The sequence below is a fragment of the Sciurus vulgaris genome, assembly GCF_902686455.1.
Source record: "Sciurus vulgaris genome assembly, chromosome: 2".
NCBI classification, from domain to species: Eukaryota; Metazoa; Chordata; class Mammalia; order Rodentia; family Sciuridae; genus Sciurus; species Sciurus vulgaris.
The window spans coordinates 111,347,505-111,369,818 of record NC_136462.1 but is presented as its reverse complement, the minus strand read 5'-3'; the positions used below and the strand labels follow the sequence as shown (position 1 = coordinate 111,369,818).

Below are 22,314 nucleotides of genomic sequence, written 5' to 3'. Positions count from 1 at the left end.
AACTCAAGAAAATGGTTTATTTCCTATTGCTAGTTTATTATAAAATATACAACTCAGAAACAGCTAAATAGAAGAGATTCGTAGGGCAAATTTGCAGGGGAGGGATGTGGACTTTCCGTGCCCTCTTGCAAGCCACTCTTCCAGCACCAATATATTCACCAACCCAAAAGCTCTCAAAACTGTCTCACTTTCCTTTTTTTAATTAATTAATTAATTAATTTTGTTAGAGGTTTCATAATGTAGGTTCTGTTGATTAAATCATTGGCCATTGATTTATTAGCTCAGACTCCATCCAGCCTTTCTCTTTCCCCAAAGGCCTGGAGGTGGTGCTGAAAGTTTTTATCCCTTTAATCACTTGTTTGGTACTTCTGGCCTGTATCCTGAGGCTATCTAAGGACCCACCAAGAGCCACCTCATTAGTATAAAGTTTGAAAGGACTTTATAAATACAAAAGATGCCTTTTTTTTTTTTACTCCTATCACTCAGGAAATTCCTAGTGTTTTAGAAACTATGAGGAACCAGGGATAAAAACTAAATGTCTTTTTTTTTTTTGTATCAGGGATTGAACCCAGGAACACTTAACCGCTAAGCCACATTCCCAGCCCTTTTTTATTTTGAGACGGGGTCTTGCTAAGTTGCTTAGGGCCTTGCTATAAGTTGCTGAGGCTGGCTTTGAACTCATGATCCTCCTGTCTCAGCCTCCTGAGTCACTGGAATTATAAGGCATGCACTACTGTGCCCAGCTCAAACATATATCTTATGTTATAAATGAACATTACACAGATAACCACAGAAACAGTACATAATCACAAATTTCACAAGGTTTTGTGAAGGTTAAGTAGTGGCTGCTGAGTGAAAACTTTATTTTTCTTTAATTTTCTATTTTTAAGAAAAATTTAAATTTCTATTTTTAAGAAAAATTCTTTTAATTTTTACTATTTAAGAATTTTTTTCTTTTAAAAATTATTGAGTGAACATTTTAAAAAAGTGATTTGATCTCATGTGGTTGTAGTCATGAATAGCTTCCCTGAGGAAGTGATATTTTAAGTCACCTTGTAGGTTGAATTACTGAATACCTAGTATCTTCCTGATAATAAACTGTTTAAACTGAAATTTTATGACTAGATATTAACTGACTGAAGAGAGGCTGTAAATAGAGGGAATTGCATGTGCAAAGGTCTGGAAGAACAAAGGAGAGTGAAGCCTTCCAGGAATCAAGACTCTCAGGTGTAGCCACAGGAGGAAGAGCAAGAGGGAGAGATCAGTTCTTGCCTACCTTGACCAGAGGAGAGATTTTGTTCTTTGCAGTAAACTATTGAAAAGCTCCTGAAAAGTTTTTAACTGATTTCCCCAAATAGACTTTATTAATTTTTTATAGAAAATGTTAAACACTTGCATAAGTGAAGAGACTATCTCCCCATACCTAATTTCATCAATTTATGGCCACTTCTATTTTTTTGTGTCCCCATCTACTTTTCCTGTTTCTTTTTTATTTTGAAGTAAATCTCAGAAATGACATTCCAAAGGATATTGGGAGGGACACCATCAGATTTGTTTTTTTAGAAACACTTTTCTGGTTAAGAAGGCAAAGAGGATGCAGACATTTAGGAGATTATTATAGTGGTCCAGGTTAGAGATGATTATAGCTTGCATGAAGGTCCTGGCAGTGAAAATGATGCTACATGGATAGATGGAGGATCATTTGAAGAATGGTGCATATCAGAAATATGCATGATGGCCTGTCTGAAAAATCCCCAAATGAAGAAGTTTAGATCTTTCTTTCCTACAATAGGAAAAACAAACTATGAAGTATCATCAGTTAGCAGATATTCTAGGAAAAGATAGGGAATTGGTAATATTTTTCTTTGATGAGTTTTGTTTAACTCAACAGATGTTACTGATTACAGTACTACATTATTAGTTCTTTTCAGTACCTTCTAGTTTTCTAAGCATGTGATGGCGAGATCTTCCTGGAATCTCGTTTCTCAGTATTACTGGCATAGCTTGTTTCTTTTCTCTTAAGGCCTATACCTAGACCAATGCTGAGCAATTATTCTCTTAAATAGCGTGAAACAAAAGATTTGTGTCTTGATTTTATAGTATGTTGAGCTCCTAAAACCTGCTCACAGAAATTTTCTTGACTTACTCTGGCTCCTGTATACTTTCAGTCTTGCTTGAAGTTCTTATTAATTTAAATGCTTACCATTATTTTATAATAGTTTATTGTTCTATCATCCTCCATCTTCTCTTTTCCCTCAAGTTCTTTATTTTCCTGTGGTTTCACAGCCTAATTCCTTAGTAACTCTGATCTTCATCCTGACCCACGAAGATCCCAACTTTCCACCAGGAATTTTCTGGGTTACTGCTTCCTTTGGATACTTGCAGTAAAGAACATTATTATATTTAAAATTTGTGGACAGTGCTGAATGTGGTGGTACATGCCTGTAATCCCAGCGACTCAGAAGGCTGAGGCAGGAGGATTGTAAGTTCAAGATCAACTTCCACAACTTACTGAGTCCCTAAGCAACTTAGCAAGACCCTCTCTCAAAATAAACAATATAAAAAGGACTGGTGATGTAAATTGCCCCAGGATTTAATCCCCAGTACCAAAGGGAAAAAAAAATTGTGTTCAGTTCTACCCATCTAGAACTTCTGTCTTTCTGCAGCTGAGTTGTATACTGGGTACAGATGTTATATGAAAAGTGACTATTTCTGTGGCTGGGGTAATAATAATAATGATGATAATAGATACTATTCATTGAAGATTATATATCAGAACTGAACTGAGGAAAGAGATGGAGTTTATAATTTTGTTATACACATCCATGTCATTGACTGATTTGAAGTTAACTTGTCTGAAAATTAATATGCATTTGTAAGCTAGTTCTGAAATTTGCTTTGAAAAGCAAACTCAGCTGATATTTATAAAATTTGTCAATTGAAAAAAACAATTTTGCTTTGATTTTGGAATTGGGAAGCCACTAGGCTAGTGGTGAAATGTTTTATTCGTACTTCTACTGAAGTAAGAAATAGTACGTAACTCTAAATGCTTAGGGCTTAGAAAAACTTACATTAATATGCCTATGATTTATCCTTTTGATAGCCAAAATTATTTCAATGTAGGAAGTAGTCGTAATTAATTAGTAGTTTAACACACTGTGATGTTCTGGTTGCATTCTCTGGAATTAAAATAGAATAAAATGGGGTCCCTATCAGTGATGAGTATGTTATCAGGGGATTAGAAATCTTAAATAATTATAGTTTAAAGGAGTGGTATTCTAAAAAAAAAAAAAAAAAAAAAAAAAAAAAAGGAGTGGTATTCTATTAAAAAATTAGAAAGTACTAGTGTTCAGATTTTGAAAATTCCTGCAAGGTTTTTTGAAGTAAAATTTGAAGAATGAAGAGGAGAAAGGACTTTATTAAGTGAAAGAAAAGAGATTAGTAGTAGCAGTCTGAAGTTCTGGAAGGGCCTGAAACTTGGAATCCCAGCGGCTGGGGAGGCTGAGGCAGGAGGATCTCGAATTCAAAGCCAGCCTCAGCAATTTAGCAAGGTGCTAACTAACTCAGGGAGACCCTGTCTCTAAATAAATATTTTTTAGAGGGTTGAGGATGTGGCTCAGTGGTTGAGTGCCCTGAGTTAAATCCCTGGTACAAAAAAAAAAAAAAAAAATGTTTTAGATGATGGTTATTATGTAAGGGGTAAGTGGGAGAAGGTGGAAGAAGATAAACTAGGACAGTATCTTAATTCCTGATGGTAAGAAGTTAATTAGCTGGAACTGCGAGTATCATTCAATGGTAGAATGTTTGCCTCAAGCACAAGGCCCTGGGTTGGATCCCCAGTTCTAAAAAAACAGAAAAGAAATAAAAAAAAAAAAAAAAAACGTTGCTGATGTGAAGGGATTGGCCTTTATCAGGTTAATCATCAAATAGCCATTGAGGATTTAAGAAAAGGGAGTAATGTCAGATTTTGATTTGTAGAAAGATGAAAGATGAATTGGAAACTGGGAGAAACTCACATCAGGGAGTTGAATGTGGAAGCTACTACAATGGATAACAAAAAGAGAATTTTCAAATAAATTTTATCCTAAAACACTGATTCTGGGGGGTGAAGGGAGAATTAGCAGGTGGTGCTGTCACACTTCTCCAAAGGAGATACTTTAGTGAGGTAGGGACATGTGTATTATGACAAGTTCCTAACCCTCAGTTCTTCCATCCACCTATCACAGAAGATGATGTTTCCCAAGGGTCTGAGGAGTTCCTGGAGAGAAGGGGGAATTTGATGCAGGGTTCTTGACATATATGACTGAAAAGGATTTCAGCATGTACCTGTCAAAGGCATAAAGAAGGAAAGTTTATTTAGGAAAGTTGAGATGTTTTCAAGGGAGAATGGGGACCATCTCAAGAGAGATGCCTTTGAGGTAAAGCAAGGAACAAGGGAGAATGTGGGTTATCTCCAGAAGGAGTCATAGCATTCCCTGTGGTATGAGATGGGTTGAACTAGAGAGGTGGAACCAGGGTGGAGGTACACAGTTCTGTGCCAGTTTTCCCTGCACTTGTACATAAGTCCTCATGTTACAAGGGCATGGGTCAAAGGCACTGGCCAAGGACATGCTGCTCAGGTGTTGTCATCGTTCATGGGTGCTTTCATCATTTCATTGGTTCATGGACACTTCCTTTGAGACTCAGTTTCCCAAATTCCTATCTCCCACCTTGCATTTAGAATTAATTTTTCCAGGAAGTGATATTATGGGAAATAATATCACTATTAGTGAAAATAGCTCTTAGTGAAAATAGCACTATATTTCAGAATCTGGAGACACATGTTTAAATCTTGACTCTGCTGTTTATGTTTTGTATCATATTGTCAAATTAATTTTTTGAAATTTATTTCATGTTAATAACTTTATGGATTTTTTTTTTTTTTTTTTTTTTTTGAGGTGACATCTTACTGTGTTGCTCAGGTTGAACTTCAGTTCTTGGGTTCAAGCTATCCTTTTGCCTCAGTAGCAAGGGAAGGTAGGCATGTAGTCGTTCCTTGCCACCCAGCTTTATGGATATTTATGCTAATTGAAGTATCTGAGATCTATTAGGTACCCAGAAGAAGTTTGTGAATTTAAGTTTAAAATTTAGCCAAAAAAAAAAAAAATTTCAATGTCAGGAAAGTGGGTCAGTTGTAGAGGCCTTGGATTCAATCCCTTGCACCAAATAAATAAATAAATACACACACACACACACACACACACACACACACTTTCTCTCTTTCTCTCTCTCTCTCTCCTCACAAATATTAGAAACTACTGAATTTAGTCACAATTCAGTACTTTATTCACATAGTATTAAATGAAACGAATTCATTAAAAATTACAAATGTAGTCCCACATGGTGGCACATACATACAATCCCAGTTATACAGAGGCTGAGGCAGGAGGATTGTAAGTTTGAGGCCAGTTTGGGCAATTTAATAAGTCTCTGTCTCAGAATTTAAAAAGGGTCTGAGGATATGGCTCAGTTCAGGAGGCTCTGATTTAACACCAACCACCCCCCGCTTCCCCACCTGGCCAGGCCCTAAATACAGATATGACTGTTAGAAATTGTAGTAGGTAGTAAATGGACTTAAGTGATGTTGTCCTTTAGCAGTAGACTAAGTTTGGTTAAAAAAAAAAAAAACAAAAAACTTCTTTCTGGGCTTACTGGTGATTCAAATGAGCCATAAATTAATTAATCTTTGGAGTAATTAAAACTAGGAACCTTTGTGAATCAAGCCTAGTACTTTGAGGGAAAAAGAAAGGGCTTGGTTTCAGTTTTTTTGAAGTTAATGTTTTCTATTTGAATAAAAGTAAAATTAAATAACTGACTTCTTATAATTTTCTTATATTAAACTAATATTTCCTGTCAATTTTATCTCCATTTACTTATCTAAATTTTCAGCCCTAGCTACCATCAACTCTCATGCATGTTTCTGTCTGCTTTTATTGGCTATTTTAAAATGGTTTTTACTCTTCACGTATTGTGTATTTTTCCAAAGTGATAAAACAAATATGAAGTTTAACAAAACCATTTTAGGGAGAATCTTTAGTGACTAAAATAATTGGCCCTTTTTCCTTCCCTAAAAATTTAAGAACTGTAAAGCAAAAATTTGTTCTTTAAAATTGGATTGCTGGGGATGGGGTTGTAGCAGTAGAGTGCTTGCCTAGCACATGTGAGGCACTGGGTTCGTGATCCTCAGCACCATATAAAAATAAATAAATAAAGGTATTGTGTCTATCTACAACTGAAAAAATATTTTTGAGTGTTGTAATTTGTAGTTTGTCATTTTAATTTTCAAGAAGGAAAAGGAATGACTATTCCTTTACTGTTTTTTTTTCCCCCTTAAACAGCTGATGAAGACGAGAGTGGGAAGGGAAGGCTCTCAGATGTTTCAGGATAATAGTGTAGCATCTTGCACTTTGTTTCAGTTTTAGTAGATGTAGGGAATATGAAACATTTTTCTATATGGAACTATAGCATGTAGTATGAAGAAAAATGTCAATATGGTAGGAACTTAATTTCTTGCTTAAAGTGGACCACTTAGTTTGGGATACCCCATACTCCTGGTAGCCCACATTCATCTTTGCTTATAGGGCTGTGTCTGGGAAGAGGTTTGAGAGGTAAGCAGTATTTTCTGGACTTGATGAGATTATTAATACTTTTTTTATGTTCTTTCCAATAGTGGGTAGAATGTAGTACCATCCAGTTTTGTGTGTTATTGAACACTTGGACTTTATTTTAAAGATAAAGATCATATTACTTTAGAACCTGAAGGAATGTAGAGATTATTTTATTCAAACCCTTATTTTGTATTTTTTTTTATTTTATTTTTTTCAAACCCTTATTTTTTAGATGAGTTCTAGAGAGGTTAATGGTTTTGTCTGAGGTTAAAAAGCTTTTTTTCTTTTTTGCTAGTAGAACCTTAAATTTCCTGATGCCATTTTAATTATGTTGGTTTCCTTGTACCTAAGCTAGGTAGTTGATAAAGACAGCTTTTTTTTTTTTTTTTTTTTTTAATGTTTGGCAACTGAATATAAAGCTTTAAACTTGAAAACGAAAAACTAATTCAGACACCAACTATTGCACCTTGCTCTGGCTCAAACAGTTGTTAACAAGAAGTACACTGGAAAGTAGTTGATCAAATCAATGATTTTTCTTTGTTTTTGAAAAACTGTGGGGTATCTACATTGGAGATGATACTGCTAATGGACAGTCATTTAGCTTTGGAATGTATGACCTGAAAAATAACTTTTATGAAATATTTGAAGAAATACTTTATTATGTACCATAGTAAGGGAGAAATTTAATTTATTCTAAATTTTTACATTTACCTGGGCAAGGTGGCTCATGCCTATAAATCCCAGCAACTCAGGAGGCTGAGGTAGGAGGATCTCAAGTTCAAGGCCAGCCTGGGCAACCTAGGAAAACCATGTCTCAAAACAAACAACATAAACCCAAACTCAAACCAACATAAAAAGGGCTGGGGATGTAGCTCAGTGATAAAGCATCCCTGGGTTCAGACTTCAGTAATGCAAACACATACATGCACATGTACATGCACACACAAGTTGCAGAACAGCCTGGGAAATTTAGCAAGACCCTGTCTCAAAATAAAATTCTAAAAGTGCTGGGGATGTAGCTGTGGTAGAGCTCTTGCCTAGCCTGCTTAAGGACCTGGGTTCTGTCCTCACTTATATCTCCCCTACCATATGCCTTAAATTTTTACATTTAGAGAAGGATTGTTGATTACAGTTGATTTGAATGGATTTATAGCTTGAAAATGGATCTATCTAATCGATTTTAGTTTATTGTTAAGTTTCTAGCATATTGTTAAGTTTCATAGTTTAATGAATTCATTTTCATTTTTCGTTTGCTTACAACAGAATGTGTTAAAGGATTAAGCAGAATTTATTCAGTAACTAAAATTTGTATTGGAAATGTTATTAGTTTAATTAGCATTTTTCTTTGAATCTCTTTCTGCCGATCATAATTATTTTGAAAAGCAAAATCCCCTTTGGCAACTCCTACTATATTGATGATTCATCTGTTTTGTAGAATACATCCTCAGAATGTATACATACAAAATGACAAGATGTAAGTAAAACTTGTGTTAATGAGCTTTTGTCATTTTGACTTGACAAAAACAAGTAAGAGAAGGTTTCATAGTTTGAGAAGGTCTCACTCAATTCAGCCACTCTGTTGCTCTCGACTTGAGGTAAGGCAGAACACTATGGCAGAAAAGTATGTTGGAGGAAAGTTGCTCTCTGCTCTTGGCACTGTTTACATAGATAAGGAAATTGAGCCATGGAGAAATTAAAGAACTTGCCTTGATCAATAGCCGGTAAATGTTTTAGCCTAAAATCAAACCTCGCTGAACTGATAGGCTTTTGGGATTTTAGTTTTCACTTATGTAGTATGGCCCTTCTATACAGAGGGGCAGGAGAGGGAGAGGGAAAGAATGTGTGTATATGTTTGTTTTGAACATTAAAATATTGTAATTGTTTATGCTGATTTGTGTATATTAATTTCTTTGTAGTGTCAAGTTTGTACTTTGACATTATATGAAAAATGTTTATACATACACTGTTTTATTTATTCCCTCTTGATGAATATTTAGGTTGTTTCCTTATTGTAAGGAGAATACAGTGAATATCATTAAATATATCTCCTTGTATATATTGGGATGGTGAGTATATACATTATTTTGGAATAGCTTGCTTATGATGTGCTACATTCATCAGATAATAACTTCCTAAATGTACTTGGTTCTATATCTGAACTCTGTTATTTTCTGTTGCTTTTGCTTAACCTAATCTTTTTATTCTTATGCCAGACCACATTGTTTTTAGTTATTCTGGCATAATATATGGTAGGATGTTTCTCAGTTTCAAATTTTTTCAGATTTTTTTTTCAATTTTTACATATTTAATTTTTATAATTTTCAACATTTTATAAAGTACAGGTTGATTTTGGTTAATGTTGAATTAGTTTTATCCATTAACCAAAGGAGACTTGAGTCTCTAAAATGTGGATTCTTCCCAACCAAAACATTGTTGATCTTCACCATTTATCAAAAACTATCTGAGGCTGGGGGGTAACTCAGTGGTAGAGCATTTGCTGCCAAGAGGCCCTGGGTTGGATCTTTAGTACTACACAAATCCCACAAACCAATATTTCCTTGTTTTCTAAGTAGGATTTTACTAGGTTTTTATTTTTTTGGTGGTTTTGGGGATTGAACCCAGGGCCTATACAGACTGGGCAAACCTTCTACCACTAAGTTACATTCCCAACCTTTTGTGCCTTATTAAAGTCCTCTCAATATAACATGAAGTTTGTTAATCTGAATAGATTTGCCTATGTTGAATCATAATTATTTTCCTGGAATGAACCTTGTTCACATATGGCCTGTTAACTTAATGTACTATTTTATTTTGCTTACTAATACTTTATGGATTTTTACAATAGCCTTTATGTGTCAGTTTTACAGTTGTACTTCTTGTGCTTTGAATTGTGGTATAGTTACTTTATTGTCTACTTAAAAAGAGCTAAGACTCTTCTCTATGTCCTGAAACATTTACAGTAGCTTAGGAATAGTCAGTTTCTCAAAGGCATGACAGAGTTTCCCTTTAAAACAGAACTTGATTTTGTTATTATTGTTATTTTCTTTGAATCTCATTATTGATTTGTTTCAGTAGTGTCCTTACTATATTATCCCAGCTGTCCAATTCATGGTAAATAACTGTCAAATCAGTTTTCTTGAAACGTATCCTTTATCAAGGGCATATGAGGCACCACATACTGTTCTAGGTAGAGATACAATGTTGTTCCCCATTCATCAGGTTTACCTCATAAATTATGAACTAAAGTCTGTAATTTGGTTTATAATTTTTTTTTCACAAACTGAACTCAGTCTTCACTTTCCTGCAGTTTTATAGAAACATTTTCCTGTTTTCTGTTCTGATCTACTTTTTAAGTCTTTAAACATACTGTCACTTTCTTTGAATTCACAACTTGATGTACCTGGTATCCTGTAATTTTTTTTTTTTTTTTTTGTTAACCCATAAAAGTCCTTTTTTTGTTTGTTTGTTTGTGCTGGGGATTGAACCCAGGTGTGCTTAACCACTGGGCTACATCCCCAGTCCTTTTTAATTTTGAGGCAGGTTGTTGTTAAGTTGCTGAGAATGGTCTGAACGTGCAATCCTGCCTCAGCCTCTTGAGTTGCTGGGATTACAGGTGTGTGCCACCATGCCTGGCTCAGAGTCATTCTTCTTCTTCTTCTTCATATATGTGTGTGTATGTATATATATATTTATATATGTACACACACATATACATATATACGCATGTATTAGTTGTTAATATGTGTATATATTAGTTTTTATATATACATTAAGTTGTAGATGGACATAGTACCTTTAATTTTATTTATATGTGATGCTGAGGATCAAACTCAATGTCTCACATGTGCTAAGTGAGTTCTGTACCACTGAGCCATACCCTCAGTCCCTCAAAGTCATTCTTAAGAACATTGTTGCATATTTAGTTGCCCATCATTGTCCCTTCTTCCCCAACTCCCCACCCTCATATGGGGGATTGAACCCAGGGGTCCTTTACCACTGAGCTATATTTTCAGCCCTTTTTATTTTATATTTTGAGACAGGGTCTCATTAAATTGCCCAGGCTGACCTTGAACTTGTGATCCTTTTGCCTCAGCTTCCAAAGTAGGTGGGATTATAGGCATGTACCAGTGTCCAGCTGATTCTTCTTTTAATAACATAAGTATAAACACTATTTATTATTTCCCCATATTTGCTTATTATCTAATTAACTACTTCAAAATAACAATTCAGTGGCATTTAGAACATTGATAATACCCTCTCTCTAGTTCCAAAATCTTTTATCATTCCAAAGTAAAACCCCTTGCCCAGTGAGTAATTTGCCCTTACTCTTCCCTTGCCCCCGCAGCCACTAACCTACTTTCTGTCTATGCATTTGCCAATTCTGGATATTTCATATAGATAGAATCATATAATATGTGGCCTTTAATATGTCTGAATTGTCTCAATTACCATAATGTTTCCAAGGCTCAGTCATGTTGCTCTACCTTGCTGTATGTGCCAGTAATTGATTCCTTTTTATGGGTGAATAATATTCTAATGAACATTATGTTTTCAGTTCTTGGGTTTGGACCTAGGAGTGGAATTGCTGGGCCATATGCTTACTTCATTTGAACTTTTTGAGGAACCACAAAACTGTTTTCTGTACCTGTCTTTTCAATCTTATTCATAATATTAAGCATCTTATGTTTTGTGCGTTTGTTTAGTTTTATATTTGGGTATCAAACCCTGGGCTTGATATGCTAGGCAAGCACTCTACCACTGAGCTATTCCAACCCCTCCTTTCTTTCTTGTTTCTCTTTCTCCCTCTTACTTTATTAGGTTAGCTGATTGTATTCATTTTTTTCCACTGAAGAATCATATCTTTGAGATTTAGATATTCTTTTATTTTTGACGTTTTCTAATTTACTAATTTCTGTATCTCTTATGCCTTTCTTGAAGTTAATTTTGTTGTTTTTCTGATTCTTTGTTGAATTATTAATTCATTTAGTTCTTAATAAGACATGAAGTATTTAGGTCTTTGTGTATTTCTCTGAGTAAAATTTGACTGTTTTACTGATTTTGATATTGCTTTTATATAATTTTCTAGATAGCATGTACTTTCTTTTCCCCCTCCCCCTAAGAAACTAGTTTGTTTAGAGGAGTTAGTTCCACAAATTTGACTTTTTGACTTCTTTTGGTTTTATTTTTTTATTTAAAAATGGTGTTTAAAAAATGTTTGTAGATATTACATGTAGGTATATGAAATTCAAAAGATTATGAAGTGGGGAATGATTGTCTTTCCTGCCCCAACTCTGACTAACCTGGGTATTCTTCTGAAGGCAACAGTGTTCCCATTTTTTATTTTTTGTATCTTACCAGAATTTGTTTATGAAAATATGTGCATTTATGAACATATATAAATATAAACCCTTTTTGATGTAAGTATATTGCTATATCTGAATTATTAAACTAGACACAAGTCTATATTTTTTTTTCCCACTTAATAGTACACCTTGGAGAAATTTTCTTATTAGTTATTTTTGTACTTTCTAGTTTCACCACTTTCTGGTTAGAATTATGATCTAAATTGCGTACATATTTTGGAATTCTTTGTTGAATATAGTCAATTTGAGAAGAATTTCCACTGGTACTTAGAAAGAAGATATTTTAGGATATTCATAATATTTTAGATCAGCCTTACCAATTTGGAGTATATGGATGACTCCAAGACATTTATGAAATCTTTAAATATTTGCTCATATGAATATGTGTGTAAGAATTTTATTCTTGGGGGAGTCAGGGTACACATCTTTCATAAGAATTTCATAGGGACCCATGGTGTACCCCAGACCAGGAGTTTAAATACTCTTGTATTTTATTTGCTTAATTTGTTAAGTATTCAAATCTCTGTTACTATGGTTGCCACTCATATTTTCTGTGGTTTCTGTTTCATTATCTTGCTTGTGTATAAAGGTTTGTGACTGTCATATCTTAGTAGTGATTATGTTTCACCATTACCAAGTAGCTTTTTATATCCCATTTGTTCCTAATAAGTAATTTTTGTCTTGTAATATCGCTACCTACATTTTATCTTTAGCATTTCTAAAGTACTTGTTCTAGATCTCTTGTAAATGGAATACATATTTTAAATAATAAGATTTACTTATTAGATTTATTATAGCAGAGAATTATAAACTCTTTGGACCATAGCTACTGGTATATATGTTTGTTTCAGTTAGCATATAGCTTACAATTACTATTGTTTTTATTATTGGTATCAACTTTTATCTTTTGGGTTTTTGGTTTATTGTTATTATATCATTTGTGGTGTGGGAATTGAACCAGGGTCTTCCACATGCCAGGCAAGTGTTCTGCAACTTAGTTACATTTATAGCACCATATTGATATTAATAAGTGAGTTTTAAAGGTATTGATGTAATAGGTGTGCTTGGTCTTATAGCTGACCTTTTTTCTCAGTATTCTCTTAATACTTTTTTGCTTTATTTTGCTTCCTATCACTTGTTATATGTTGTCTGTTTCTTGATGCATCCTTGTTCTATTTTTGTGTAGTTTGAAAGAAATATATGAGTATACCTTGATGACTGGATAGCAGTAATGAACTGGAAAAGGAAATTAGGAAATTTCATTTATAATAGTCACAAAACCAAAAATACTTAAGAATCGATTTAACGAGAAAGAGAGAGGACTTACACAAAGAAAATTAAAATAGCAACAAATAGACATTCTATGTCCTGGTGGACAAATTAACTCTGATAAAAGTATGTTTTCTGAATACATATATATTTAATGCATTTCAAATTAGAATATCAATAGTGTGTTGGCATGTAATAACAGAAGAAAATCTTAGATTGGATTCTTACTCTACCAGTCATCAGAACATTTATAAATGTTCTTGTCCACTTATAATAGTGGACAAGTATCCAGAATACCAAATAAATCAATCAGTTACCCATAAACTTATCTAATCAATAAACACACAAGAGGCAATGCTCTTTTTAAATGAGAGGGAGAATGACAGGATCAGACCATACCAGATCTGCCCTCTAACCACATGGAGTAGCCCAACTCTGTTTTATAGTCACACAGGTAAAGGAGCCCTGACCAGGAGGGGCTTCTTCTGTGATGAACAGGATGGGGTGGAGGTAGGTGAGCCATTTTATCAGGAAAACTATTGTAGAACCAGACAGGGAACCACTCCCACACAGTGCCACATACTCCCCAGTGATCTGGGACAGTACTCCATGGTAGCCAATTTCTGAAGTCAGGCCTCTGTGTCCCATGGCTCAACCTCATCTGATTGTTAGATAAGGAATCAGTTTGTTGTAGTTATTATGTTTATTTTGGTTTTCATTCTAAAGATATGAATGGTTTGCACCCATGTTTTTTATAATAGAACATTCTGAATTTGCCTGTTTAGTTACTCTTTCCAATGAGTTTTGTACCTTCTGATATTCTCTTCTTACTCATTAGCATCTCTTTCATTTTGAAGAACTTTATTTAGCATTTATTATAAGACATGTCTGACAGAGAAAATTCAATTCCCTTAATTTTTGTTTGGGAATGTTTTTTTTCATTTTTAAAGCATATCTTTACTGGCACAAAATATTTTATTTGTGTGTTTTTTTTTTTTTCTTCCCCTGTTCAGTACTATGAAAATCTCATCACCGCTGACCTGTAAGGATATTTTTCCCTCTGAGAAGTCTACTGTCAGATGAACTGGGGACACCCTTATATGTTATTTGTTTTTCTCTTGCTACCATGAGAATTTTCTCTTTAACCTCTGAAATCTTGTAGTAGATTTGGTTAGGTTAAATCTGAGTGACCTATGGTCTTCCTGTACTTGGATATTTATATCCTTCTCTAGATTTGGGAAGTTTTCTGTTACCTCTATGAATAGCTTTATACCCCTTTGTTATTCTCAAGTCTCTTTTGAACCCAAAAACCCAAATATTTGCTCTTTAATGTTTTATCAAGGTTTCCATATTTTCTTCATTCCTCTTCATTCTTTTCCTTTTTCTCCTCCAGTTGTGTATTTTCTTTTCTTCTTTCTTTCCTTCCTTCCTTTTTCTTCTTTCTTTTTTTTTTTCGTAGTACTGGGGATTGAACCCTGGGCCTTGCACATGCTAGACAAGTGCTCTACCACTGAACTCTATCTCCAGCCCTGTTTCATCTTATTGTCTTAGTAAGTTGCCCAGGCTGACTGGTGATCCCCTCTTGCCTCTTCCTCCCAAGTAGCTGGGATAATAGGCATGTGCCACCATACCCAGCTACCAATTATGTATTTCCAAATAACCTTTGAGTTTATTAATTTTCTCTTCTGTTTGATGTCTTCTGCTATTGAAACTATCATGTTTTAAATTTTGTTTAGTGTATTTTTCAGCAGAAGGATTTGTGTATGTTTGTTTTAATAAGAGACAGGCTCTCCTGCCTTAACTTTCTGACTAGCTGGGTCTCAAGGCATGTGTCCCCACACCTGCTTTGATTTTTTAAAAAAGCTGTTTCCATCTCTGTTTTAAGTTTCTTTGTTACAGCATTGAATCATATCTCAGAGTTCTCTTGAAGCTTTGAGTTGCCTTAAAACAGCTGTTTTCAATTCTCTACCTGTGAGTTTGCCCATGTTGGTTACTATTGGTCATGTCTAGTGCCTTATTCTGTTAGGTGAGGTCACAGTTCCCTGAAAGTGTTAACTCTTATTGATGTGTGATATCATTGGTGCATTGAAGGATTAGTTATTCAAATTTTCATAATCTGGTTTTATGCTTGTTTTTCTGAGCCCGTGCTCACTTCTGCTGTTTTAGCACTAGATGGAGCCCTAAGTTCAGGTTTGCTAGAAGTGGGCTTTTGGTGTGTTATCACTATTTCAGCACTAGAGGGAATTTAAGCCCAGGTTTGTACCCAATCTGAAGCTGGTATTTTTCGGCATGAATTGGGGGAGTACCTAAGAAAACACAATTTGTCTTCACAAACCTCTCCCTGGGGCAAGGGCAGGCCCAAAAACATTGTCCACCCTTACTGGTCTATGGTCAGGAACTATGGAATTGTACCTGGCTCTGGGTAGAATATCCATGGAGGGACCAGCCCATCTCCTGTGGCCATGAATGCCATAATACTGTCCCACAACCTTAGCTCACAGTTTTCCAAGACTGGTACTGTATGGGCTGCCAACTGCTGAGGTGAATTCATGACCCCAAACTGCTGTAGCCAGCCATAAGTGATGCTGACTGGAATAGAAATCTGACAGACTGGGGCCATATGTCTCTACCTGACATTAGGGCTATTCCAGAAACTCCATTTGTGGGCATTGGCCTTGGGGTGGGGACCATTAAAATCTGCCCAGTATTAGGTCTCATTAACCTTGCACTAATGTCCAAGGCAAAGTCTAATGCTTATTATCCTGTCCTACCACCAGCAAGTGGAGTTTTGTTCCATACTCTGTTACCTGTAGTTGGGGTAGTGTTGGAGAAGACAGTTTCTTAGTCACTGAGGTGTATGCTAAGCTGAGTCATATGTGAGTCTCCCAAATACAAGGACCTGTGTAATCTCAGCGGTGTACCGTGGCCTATACTGCAGCTGGTGGTGATGCAGGCCAAAATCTAAGTCTCTTCTATCAGGGTGCAGGTCTCAAACTCTTATCTATAAGCAGTGATTTGGGAATAGTTGTGCTGCCTAGTTTGGGAGAGGACAGGTGGAGAATCCCTTCCAAGCCAAGGATAACTCTGAGCTTGTTCACACCCGAGTCTCACAGTCACAGGGACCTATCCAGTTAGGGAATAGTGTTTCCCCAGGCCCACAACAAAGCTGAAAGCAATGCAGGCCAAAACTATTTTGTCCCACTTGTGTGCCGATCTTAGCCTGACTCCAGGGTAGGTGTGGAGGTTGTGACTGCAAACTTGGGACTGAATATAGGCCTTTGTATTTTGTCTGATGCTGGATCTTACTGTGATAGGCCTCATGCAGAGCTTTGAGGCAGAGTTCTGAGCTCCAAGGCAAAGAGCTTTTTTGCCCTTGTATTCAATGAATGGAGTCTTGCTTCCCTCTCTGCTGCCTGAGGTTAGGCAAGGGGTGGTGGCGGCAATCTTTTGGCATTTGGGTAACACAGTTCCATGGATTCAGTCTTCAGGTATGGGCCCAGGGCAGGGAGTGTGAGATTTTACTATGGGTACTGGATTTCAAGTCTAAGGCCTGGGCTTTATTCTGCTTCTCCTAAACCAGAGAATTTCTCTCCACACTGCTTGGGTTGCAGGGGTGTGTTACATGGGCAATTCTTTCCGTCCTGCTTTTTTTTTTATTATACTAAAATTAGGTACTATGATGATCTGTCACCTAGCTTCCTTAGCTCTCTCAAGGTAATTTGGTGAATAGCTGTTCAAATTGGTGTGTTTGTTGGGGGACAGTTGCTAGAGAATCTTCCCTGGCCACCATCTTGCTCCATCTCTTTGATGCCAGGGTAATTATCTTGCCTTTTTGAGTTAGTTGGTCTTTTTACTTGGAGGCCTTGAGGATTTTTTCTATGTCTCTGAAACCTAATATGTGTGTGTGTGTGTGTGTGTGTGTGTGTGTGTGTGTGTGTATGTATGTGTATGTGTATACTAGGGATTGAACCTAGGGCCTCCTACATGGTAGCAAGCACTCTATCACCTACCTACATCCCCAGCTCTTTTTATTTTTGAGACAGGGTCTTGCTAAGTTGCCCAGTTTGTCTTGAACTTGTGATCTTTCTGCCTCAGACTCCCATGTAACTAGGATTATGGGCATGCACCACTGTATCTGGTGAAATCTAATATTTTATTAGTCTTGTATTGAGTTGATTATTGTGGGATAATTTTCCCAGATAATTTTTTCTTCCTGGTCCTGGGGTTTAAACTTAGGGCCTCATGCATGGCTAGGCAAGTCCTTTACCGCCGAGCTGCATTTCCAGCCCTTCCCTGGTGCTTTGTGAACCCTTAATATATCGATTCAGATATTTTTCTAGTTTTGAAATTTTTCTTGGATTATAGTTTTAAAACCAGTTCTGTTTTTGTTTTTGTTATTCTTCTTTAATGTAATCCAGTACAGTTTGAACATCCCTAATCTGAAAATCCAAAATCCTAAATGTTCCAAAAGCTGAAGCTTTTTGAGAGCCAACATGATGTTACAAGTGAAAAATTTCACACCAAATCTCATGTGATAGATCATGGTTAAAATGCAAGCATTCTAAATATCTTGCAAAAACTATCTTCATTTGTATAAGGTGTATATGAAACAAAACAATCTTGTGTTTCGACTTGGGTCCTATTCCCAAATATCTAATTTTGTGTACAGAAAAGTTTCAGAATCTGAAGAAATCAGAAATACTATTATCCCAAGCATTTTGAATAAGGGATATTCAACCTGAAAAAAATATTATCACTTCTTTGTCTTGATTCCACTTCTTTCTTTCTGACCTTTTTTATTCTTTTCTTTGTTTTTGAGCTTGAGTCCATCATATCTTTTTAACATGGTAGACTGCTCTGCTTTTCAGAGGCCTTCTGCTTAGTTCCTTAGCTCTCTAATATGACGTTTTAGAATTCAGGAGTTGTGTTAGGACGATAGTTCCCCATCTTTCCCTTCAGTATTTGAGCTGGATCCTCAAGTACCCAATTGTTATCTTGGTAACTCCTCAGTGTAGCCAAAGCTTTGCTTATTGCACTGTCTTTAAGCAGTGAACTTCTGCATAAGAGAATTCTGATTCTCAGCCTCTTGCCCTATGCTTGGAACTGGCAAACATCTCCAAGTGAAAATCATCTTTAGAATGCCAGTTTTCCTCTCTGCAGTTTCCTCTTTTCTGAAGTCCTGATTCCAGTTACCCTTGTTGCTTCAACAACTCTGCAGTGCCTTTAAATGGATTACAATTACATATCCTTTGTAGTTATTCTTGGCCAGAACATTGGTCTGTCCCCAAACTATACCATCCTAGTCAGAAGAGATGTATGACTTGCATTTTAAAATCTCCATCTATCTGTTTTATTAGAATAGACTTTAGTGGAGTGTGGAATAAAGGTTGAAAGCAGAGAAACCAGTTAGGAGGCTCTTTCAGTGACCTGGGTGGTAGCAATGGAGGGGGAGAATTGGTTGGATTCTGGATAAATTTTGAAAATAGAACTCACTGATTGCATTTGAATATAAGAAAGGAAGGAATCAATGAAGACCCCTAAGATTTTTGGCCCGAGAATTAGAAGGATAAAATTGCTATTTACTGAGATGAGAAAGTCTATAGGAGGAACAGGTTTGGGCATTGATGGTGGTAGTGGTGGAATAGGAGTTCAGGTTTGGCTATGTAGAGTTTGAGATGCCTTTTTGTTTGATATTCATGTGGAGAGGTGATGTGCACAATTGTATATGTGAGTTAAGCAAAGAGGTATGGGTTGTAGATAAAAGGACCAACTATGTAAAGATCTGGACAGCTGGGACAGTGGAAGCAAGAAGAAAAGTGGATTAAAAGAGAAAGCCTTTTTTTAAGAGAACAAGACTTGGTGTCAAAGTTGTCTCTAAGGAAATAAACAAGGATGACGCCTTCAAAAATAAATAAGGAGAGAATGGAGGCAGCAGGCATTGCTCAGTTGTGGAGTATTTGCTTAATACACGGAGCCCTGAGTTTGATCTCCAGCACTACCAAAGGAAAAAACAAAAACAAAACAAAACAAAATCAGAAACACCTAAGTAAGATGGAGGGCTTGATGGCACAAATCATAAAAAGGTGTGGGGTGGATGTGTTGCATCTGAGTGGGTGATTCATACATTTGAGAAGTGCCTATTAAAGAAACCAGATATTTGAGAGAGAATCTCTACAAAATAAGAGCAAAGAAAGATATTTGTACAATAAAATACAAAGGTGATAATTGAAACTTTGATAACTGGAATATATTGATTTTTCAGGTATCCATCCCTTAAGATAACTCTTTTCCTCTCACCTTCATTATTCCTAATTATTATTTTTAAGAATATAACTTAAGCCCTTTGATGTTAATGGCTAAAGGAAAATACACAACAAACAAATAAGCAAACAATCAATATGGAAAGGATTGCACAAAATTGTTCATAGTGATAGGTTCAAAAATTTTATTCTTCCTAATTCTTGGAATTTACCAAGTTTGTTTGATTGTTAGTTAGCACAAGCATCTTTTACTAGAAAGTGAAAGTAAAATACTTTTTTAAAAGGAAAAAAATTGGGAGTAATCAGTTATATAGAATTCACTTTTATACTGATAGATCAGAATCTGAAGGGTAAAGGTACATCTGAAGAAAACACTATTTCTTAAAATTAACTTTAAAAAATTTTGGAATTTTAGATTTTAAAGAAATTGCAAAAATCATATGCAGAGTTCCCATAGCCCTTCATCCATTTCTCCTTGTTAGTCAACTTTTTGTTACTGTGACAAAAATACCTGAGAAAATCATCTTGAGAGAAAAAAGGTTTATTTTGGCACATGGTTTCAGGGTTTCAGTCCATAGTCAACTGATTCTATTGTTTCTGGCCTGTGGTAAGGCAGGATATCATGGTGGAAGCATGTGATAGAACAGAGTTGCTCATTTCAAGCACCTGGGAAATAGAGAAAAGAAGGGTCTAGGGACAAAATATAACTTTCAAAGGCATCTCCCCACCTCTTGCAAGGTGGCCCCACCTCCTAAAGTGTTCCACCTCTTCCCAGTAGTACCACCAACTGGGGACCAAGTCTTAAACATATGAGCCTTTGGGGGACATTCCAGAGCCAAATCACAACATGCCGTAATGTTAATGTCTTATATAACCTAAATACTAACAGTGTTATAAAATCATGAACTCAAGTCTGGGCTTCATTTTCATTTTACCAGTTGGAAATCACTAATTGTAATGTAAGATGGAAGGTTAGAAACATTTTATGAATCATCCATATATGTTTTTGAGTTTTTCTCTTCTTCCTTTTTAGAACTAATGGCTAGAGAATAAATCAAGATGGCAACTATGGTTCCACCAGTGAAACTGAAATGGCTCGAACATCTGAACAGCTCCTGGATTACAGAGGACAGCGAATCTATTGCTACAAGAGAGGGAGTTGCTGTCCTGTATTCTAAACTGGTCAGCAATAAGGAAGTAGTACCTTTGCCCCAACAAGTTTTATGCCTCAAAGGACCACAGTTGCCAGACTTTGAACGTGAGTCTCTTTCAAGTGATGAACAGGACCATTATTTGGATGCCCTTCTTAGCAGCCAACTAGCACTGGCAAAGATGGTATGTTCAGATTCTCCATTTGCTGGGGCACTTCGAAAACGACTGCTTGTACTCCAACGTGTCTTTTATGCACTTTCTAATAAATACCATGACAAAGGCAAAGTGAAACAGCAGCAGCATTCTCCGGAGAGCAGCTCTGGTTCAGCAGATATCCATTCCGTTAGTGAACGTCCCCGGTCAAGCACTGATGCACTTATAGAAATGGGTGTTCGAACTGGTCTAAGTCTATTGTTTGCACTTCTGAGACAAAGTTGGATGATGCCTGTGTCAGGACCTGGTCTCAGCCTTTGCAATGATGTTATTCACACTGCAATTGAAGTTGTGAGCTCTTTGCCACCATTATCTTTAGCAAATGAAAGCAAGATTCCTCCTATGGGCTTGGACTGCTTATCACAAGTAACAACATTTCTTAAAGGAGTAACTATTCCGAATTCTGGGGCAGACACTTTAGGTCGTAGATTAGCTTCTGAGTTACTGCTTGGTTTAGCAGCTCAGCGAGGCTCTTTGCGGTATCTTCTTGAATGGATAGAAATGGCTTTGGGGGCTTCAGCGGTTGTAAATACCATGGAGAAAAACAAACTACTATCAAGCCAGGAAGGAATGATCAGCTTTGACTGCTTTATGGCTATATTAATGCAGATGAGGCGTTCTTTGGTACGTACTGAAAATGTCAATTTTAAAATTTGTAACAATTTTTGGAAAAGTCAACCTAGCTTTTAATGAATTAGTAGTGAATGATTTCAGAGTTCATCTGGTATTTGCTATATTAATCAAATACATACTTTGTGTAAAGAAATTTTTATACATGTTCATAGGGACAGGTCAGCTGTTAAGACCACTGGATCATCACTAATTTGTAGTTCTGTTTTATGACTTCTTATGTGAATGTGGGTAATTCATAAAACTTCTTTGTGCTTTAGTAAACTTACATATAATTATTGCCTAGAGAATACGGAGTTCTTTTGAAAGCATCTTCAATTTCATCCTTCCCAGTTTTTATTAATCATTTACTATATGCCAAGCATTAGTCTAGGCCCTGGGAATATAGCACCTGGGGATATACAGTTTTTCCTTCATAGAGCTAACAGCCTAGTAGGACATCAGACAATAAATATATAATTTCAGGTAGTGAGATGTTTTAAAAAGGAAAGAGGAAAAGGGAATAGAGAGTGATCAGATCAGGCAGAGGTTGAGAGGGGAAAGGTATGCTATTTTAGTTAACATGGTCAGGGAAATATTCTCTGGGTTGTGGCATTTGAGTAGAGACCTGAATGAAGGGGAGTGAGGACATAAGCAAAAGTCTGAAAAGTGTGTGTTGTTAGAGGAAATTAATTGCTTGACCATCACAACCTTGGATACCATATTAAAAAATAAATAACAAAATTAAGTGTGATCAGTTTCAATAATTTGTAAGATTGAAATGTAATAATTTTGTGAAAC

General features: G+C 36.0%; 1 protein-coding gene across 1 annotated transcript in view; it reads left to right on the top strand.

The window, feature by feature from the left end:
* The window catches only part of HERC1 (HECT and RLD domain containing E3 ubiquitin protein ligase family member 1), a 206,979-nt gene that overhangs the window by 24,664 nt on the left and 160,001 nt on the right, over positions 1-22,314 (top strand). The window contains exon 2 of the mRNA XM_079125763.1: positions 20,573-21,528. Coding sequence (XP_078981889.1) covers positions 20,599-21,528 — 930 coding nt within the window. The 5' untranslated portion in view covers positions 20,573-20,598. The remainder of the gene's footprint in view (positions 1-20,572; positions 21,529-22,314) is intronic.